This window comes from Limulus polyphemus, unplaced genomic scaffold (genome assembly GCF_000517525.1).
Source record: "Limulus polyphemus unplaced genomic scaffold, Limulus_polyphemus-2.1.2 Scaffold4158, whole genome shotgun sequence".
NCBI classification, from domain to species: domain Eukaryota; kingdom Metazoa; phylum Arthropoda; class Merostomata; order Xiphosura; family Limulidae; genus Limulus; species Limulus polyphemus.
Window position 1 is genome coordinate 71,453 of NW_013669768.1, and position 6,562 is coordinate 78,014.

At 33.3% G+C, this 6,562-nt stretch overlaps 1 protein-coding gene across 1 annotated transcript in view; it reads right to left on the reverse strand.

The window, feature by feature from the left end:
- Positions 1-6,562, reverse strand: part of LOC106470684 (RNA polymerase II elongation factor Ell-like) — a 70,458-nt gene that overhangs the window by 45,340 nt on the left and 18,556 nt on the right. Inside the window, exon 2 of the mRNA XM_022399327.1 lies at positions 2,834-2,881. Coding sequence (XP_022255035.1) covers positions 2,834-2,881 — 48 coding nt within the window. The remainder of the gene's footprint in view (positions 1-2,833; positions 2,882-6,562) is intronic.

Genomic DNA, 6,562 nt, shown 5'->3' on the forward strand with positions numbered 1-6,562 from the left:
ACGTAAGTACTAACTAAGTAACAACATACGACACTACTACTAACTAACTACACTACACACACACTATATATATATATATATATATATATATATATGTGTGTGTGTGTGTGTGTGTGTGTGTGTGTGTGTGTACATATTGTTTTTCCAAAAATACGCTTATATTATTAGTTTGATAGTTCACATATTTATATCCGATCTTTTATAACTTCATAATATTAATATTAATTAATTTAAAGTAGCATTTAGGGCGTACAGCTAGATTTTTCTTTTATGCTAACAAATCGTTAAGCTTTGTATATGATAAAACTTTAGTAATTTTCCTTGTGATGATTTCTGTCAATTTAATGCAAATAAGAATTACCCTCCCCCTCAAATGCTTCATTACTGATTGTTTCAAGGTAGTGTGATCTTACATTACAGTAAAGTTTAATTTCACACGCTTTTTTTTTCCCCCACAATTTAAGTCAATTGATAAAAATGAAACTTTTAAAACTCAAATATACATATATATCATATCAAGTCTTCATAAACTTTAGAGGTCGGCACACCTAATTTACTTTGTCAATATCCAGGTTAATATTAATTGGGTATCACAATTATTATTCTAAAAACCTGTATTGGATCGCAAGTGAAAAACAACAAATTAATTACTTCCACTACGCTTACGTCACGTTACTTACTACTAGAGTCTGTCTGTCTGTGGTAAATGTCTGTCATTGTATACTTAGGAAATACCGCTTAAATTATTAGAATTGAAATACGTAGACTTGATTGACCTCTATAGACCATAAACGGTTTACATTTTTTAATGTAAAATGTAAATATAAAGCACACCCTTATGGAACTTTCGCATGACCAGTTGTTCTGTCATAGCTGAATAGCACGTATTACAGAGTTATAACACCAATCCCTATCTGTCTACGGAAATGGGTCATGCGAGACTTGCCTATTATCTATATAAACCGTCGTAAGTGTACACGTGAACAGCCTTCCAAAACTGGATCACGGCGGACCAGTCTTTGCGGTTTCTTATCGAGGTCGGAAAACTGTACACCGGTTACCTAAACAGGGCCCATGGAAAACAGACGAAGCATTCCTACGCGCGCTTAGACAATTCCAACACCGGGTCGTTTTCCTGAAGCTATAATACCAGTTCGGACAAGCAGTAATTTAAGTTCTTTTTTTATTCTAGCCATATAATTAGAACTCCAAATGATAAAATAAATGATTAAACAAGAACAAATAACGGAGCAATTATGTTACATATGCATGCGCTTTCACAAATGTCACATTATTGTTACTCCATTACACGGTCTAGTTTTCTACACAATTACTGAAGTAAGAAACTTTGCAATTTTGAAACTTAAGGGTGAATGCCATACTAAAATACTGAAGATACACATCTGTGACGTTTATTCGAACTAAAGCTTCGTACTACTTTAAGAAACGAGTGGGTTGAGAAAATGAAATCCCTACCAATAACATTATCTTCTTATAAAAATAAATAGGGCAAGTACGAAAATGACTAAAAGGATCAAACAAACGTCTACAGTGATGATATTTCTTCTAAAACAGTTGTACAGGATCAGAAACATATATACAAACATTGGGGAAAAAATACAAGCAACAACCTGTAAGTTTAAGCAGTAAAAAAAAAAAGTCGATAATGGAATACACTTCCAAGCACAGATTCAACCACACAGAAGGATTAACGCGCATTAGCCAGGCATAAGGCGTCAAGTGTAACTTTGCATGCTAAGATTATAAATGTAATTTATATTTGGTTGACAGATATAACTTGGTTTATTAAATGTATACAACAACTTATCATCTTTCCTTTGTTTTATTAAATCGTCTCGTAGTTTTATATGTTTTTATAACGAAGTTTAGTTGTACATTAATATATTGTCGTGTTCATAAATCGATCTAATAATTAAACATACGACTTGATAAAAACAGCTGCTTAGCATGATTATACATGCTCTGGAAGTTTACAAAGAATATGTGACAGCTAGAAATCATCCTGTTTCACGACGTAATTATAAGTTTATCACATCGACCACTTTTTTAAAGTTTTGGCTGCTCAAGTAAAGTAATGCGTCTTTCCGGTTACGTTGATTACTATTGTTCCACGACGACTATTGTCAACTGTCGAAAAGAGGCCGTAGCAGTCGTTCCTTTACAACATGTTTTGTAATAATATCCCACTTCTACTTTCTACGTAAACACACATTTATAAGCACCAGGATGTTCGTTTGTAAGTAAACGTGTTTCCCGGTAAACCACACCTAATAACAAATTGGAAGTAAAATACAAAAAGTGTAATATTTACAACTTTTACTTAAGGTATCTACTCATTTGTTATATATGCTTTTTTCAGTTTTTCAACTGTGATCATATCTTTAATGTGAAGACGATACTTAGCCACACCAGTAACGTTTCTAACAACGATTAATAATGAAATCAAATAAACTTATACTAACCTAAAACTTCTTTATAACTTTGCGCTAGCAATGTAAGTCTAGAGGGAAGGTAACTAGTCATCACCACCCACCGTCGACTCTTTGACTACTCTTTTACCAACGTGGGATTGACCGTACATTATAACGCACCCACGGCTGAAAGGGTGAGCATGTTTGGTGTAACGGGAACTCGAACCCGCGAACCTCAGATTGCGAGTCGAGCGCCCTAACCACCTGGCCATACCGGGCCTTTATATTTTGTACTGAGAGCATTTTAAGATTTTCTTTTAGTTGATACAACAACCGCTCGTTCTTCAACAGCATGTCAAGAATATTAAGAAGATAGTTCATAATGATTCTAACATACTCACCCCCTTATTATCTTCAAATTGAATGGTTGGTTGGTTTGGTGTATGGTCCTAGAAAATTACAAAACACATAAAATTAATTCTTAAATGTCATTTTAAAAACAATCTAAACAAAGTTCAAATTGGAATTGCATATATATGAACTACTTCTAAGGGAATTTAATTAGACATTTAAATATAAAATATTAATAAAAACACATAAATACTAGACAATATTACTCTCATTTCCAATGTAATGTAAATAAAAATGCAAAAAATAATAATAAAAGACTGCAAGCTGTTATTTTGTCTAATTAAGTTTTAAAAAGGAAATTCTTTATACTTCACGATGAAAAATATCTGGTTCTTCACACTTTTATAAAAAATCATCTATATCATATTTTAAAATTAAAAACTACAGCTGTGAGCCAGTAACAACCAATATTTCAAGGAGACCTCATAATTCTGGTTAATGGTGACTTATAGTAATTAAAAGTGGATATACTTTTAAATAATCATTAGTAGAAAACAGCTACCAATTATATATACCGGTAGTTTCTTTCACTGTTTTTATATAAATATAGTAGACAAAAATAACTTAAAGAAAACAGAACAATGAAAAGAAAAATAAATTATAGTGGTCACAACCAACATCTTATACATATTGCCAACCGTGGTGTCTGAGCGTTCGTCGGTCTCCCGTTTGAAAAGCTACGCAAGCAGACAAAGCTCGGCATTCACTTTTGAAATGACGGGAGAACAAGCATGAGTAATGTTGATGCTAATTTATATTTCACAAGTAGGATATTCAACATTAAACTGTTAGGAAGTAATCACACCGTTATTCACATTTTAAAATGTGACGTAACTTAAAGAATAAAAATGTAGTTTTATCGTATGATATTAAGCAGCTCTTACCATGACTGAAATACTCAACAATTACTTTTCGCAATGGGCGGTATAACTAGCTCAGAGCTTTGTCTCTGAATGAAACCAAGATTGAAACACAGCTAACCTTTTTAAAGTCCATGAAATAATTTTAACTTTTCCCGTCACTGGGGACGGGTACTTTTGGTTGTGCCTAATAATTCAATGGCCTGACTATAACCTCAGGTCTCAGGGACTGCTACACAATTATGATTAAACCCTGAATAGTGTGATAGTTGGTTGTTTGTAGTTAAGCACAAAGCTACATAATGGGCTACCTGTGCTGTGCCTACCAGGAGTATCCAAACCTGGTTTCTAGCAGTGCAAGTCTGCAGACATACCGCTGTGCTAGGTGGGGGGGGGGGGTTAGGTTTGATAGTAATGATTTGTTAGAATATAACTAGACTTGTTAACACTTACTTCCACCCTTAACAAAACCAAAATTAATTACATTAGAATTACAACTGAATGGTATCAAGTTAGTTTATTATACTTTAATCTCAATAGGCAATTTATAATGAAGGCATATGTGTCAACATTCTAGTTGAAATATATACAATAAATGTTTTTCATCTTTTCATATTCATTATGTTAGTTTTATGAGGAATCCTCATTTTAAAATATTAATTTAATAAGTTGGGCATAAGCATTTTTTATTTCCACACCTACTATCCATGCATACACAAACTAATGAAAGTATTGTTTGTTTATTTTGAATATTCGCGCAAAGTTACATAAGGTCTATCTGCGCTCGCCATCCCTAATTACGAATTGATGAACTAGAAGGAAGGAAACTAATTAATAGCACCTACGGCCAATTCTTGGTCTATTCTAAGCCGGGCTCTGACTGTCACTATTATAACGTATCTACGATAACGATACGTGAGCCGTGGACCCTCGGGTTCACAGCCCAGCACGCGTAAGACAAGATACTCAATAATTTTTTTTTTTCAATGTGAAAAAATTGTTGTAACACGAGCACACTGTTATTTCGGAAACATTCTTTTCAAAACATGTAGCTATCTGACGCACCATTACAATTTAATTAGTACTACCGCATCAGTTTTTAATAACTTTTATAGTAGGCCACCTATATAAAACATAAAATTAAGTATACACAAACCAATTTTATATAACAAACTAACGAGAAGTCGTTTGTTTATTGAATTTCGCGCAAAGCCACTCGAGGGCAAACCTTCCTTTATTTTTAAATAATACATTAGAGGGAAGGTAACAAATCAACACCTCCCACCCCTAATTCTTGACGTACTCTTTATCAATGAAAAGTGAAACTGACCGTCACATTATAACGCCCCCACAGCTGAAAGGGAGAGCACGTTCGGTATCATAATTGGAAACAGAGACCCGCAGATTACTAGTCAAGCGCCCTAACCACCAGGCCATAAATATAAATACTTAATATTATAAATGAACTCTAAAGAAAATAATTATAATAAATACTGTGCAATAAATCACCAGCTGGTTCCTTCCACATCAAGGCCCAGTCTACGCTTGTTTGTTAGTAATTATAAAAACTTCACAATGGGCTGTATGTGACGTGCCCACCATGTCCGAAGCTAAAGTGAAAATTTACACGAAGTCTAAACATCAACTAGTACACAGGCTCAGCCTTAATACTGTAAAACTTTTCCATATGGAAGTAAATTTAAATAGTGCATTACGTTGAATCTCAAATTTTAACCGAGGTCCGACCCTCGGTGAGCTCGTAGCTAGCTACTACCGTGGTGTCCACCACCAATATCGAGACCCAATTTTTGCGTTATAAGCCCTGGAACTTACCGATGATCAGCATACTTGGAAGATTAAAATTAAACCCAAATCTAGACACTAAGCCAACAATACAAAATAATCTCTCTATGTATAAATACTTATAAAAATCAAAATTACTATTTACATTTGAACCAATAGTAAGTATAATTCATTATTATAATTTTACGTATTTGCTTAATCAGTGGCACATTGCAGACAGAAAAAAAGAGTAAAAAGTCATGGTTGAAAAAAAAAAGACGACTCGACCAGAAATGGAACGTCAAATAACAATAGTGTTCTATATACACTTAAACATAAACTTGGTTAGTCAGAAAATTATATACATTTAATCATTTTTACATCTGGTGTGCTAAAACGAATTTTTTATTGATGTTCCAAAACAAAGGCAGAAGCTGAAAGATATTTCAAACGCTACAAAAAATTCCGTTTTCATTTATTTCTATTCCCAAAAGCAGAATTGAAAAATACGGCCAAACAACCTATTAGACACACCAAGACCATGGACAAATTGGAGAGTCTTATGAAATTTAAGTTCTAACAGTGTCTCGTTCCTTGAGTCTTAGCACAAAGTTCCATTAAAATTCAAGGTGTTTTTTTATAGATATATTTTTGTTTGTTATTTAATGGAAACTATACTTTTAAACATACGAGAACAATAACAAAAACCAGTTTACCCGTGCGATCATGCAGAACTAAGCGACGAATCGGGTGAAAAAGACGCCCTCTAGTGACTTCTAAATCCAGTTCACCACACGAGTTATTTATATTTAATATATTTTTTAGTGTTCACATACTCACCATGGTTGTCATAGCCAGGATTTTATGCAACACGTATATTTTTTTAAAACAATTATAAAACTAAAATATTAAATATTTACCGTATTTTTCGTTGTAAGACGCACTTTTTTTACCCCAAAATTTGACGTCAAAATCTGCTTGCGTCCTATACAACAAAGGTATGAATAACATATATGTATATATATACGATATACACAAGCCATGTGTAAATATATTTAAATAGTCATGCATAGTTTA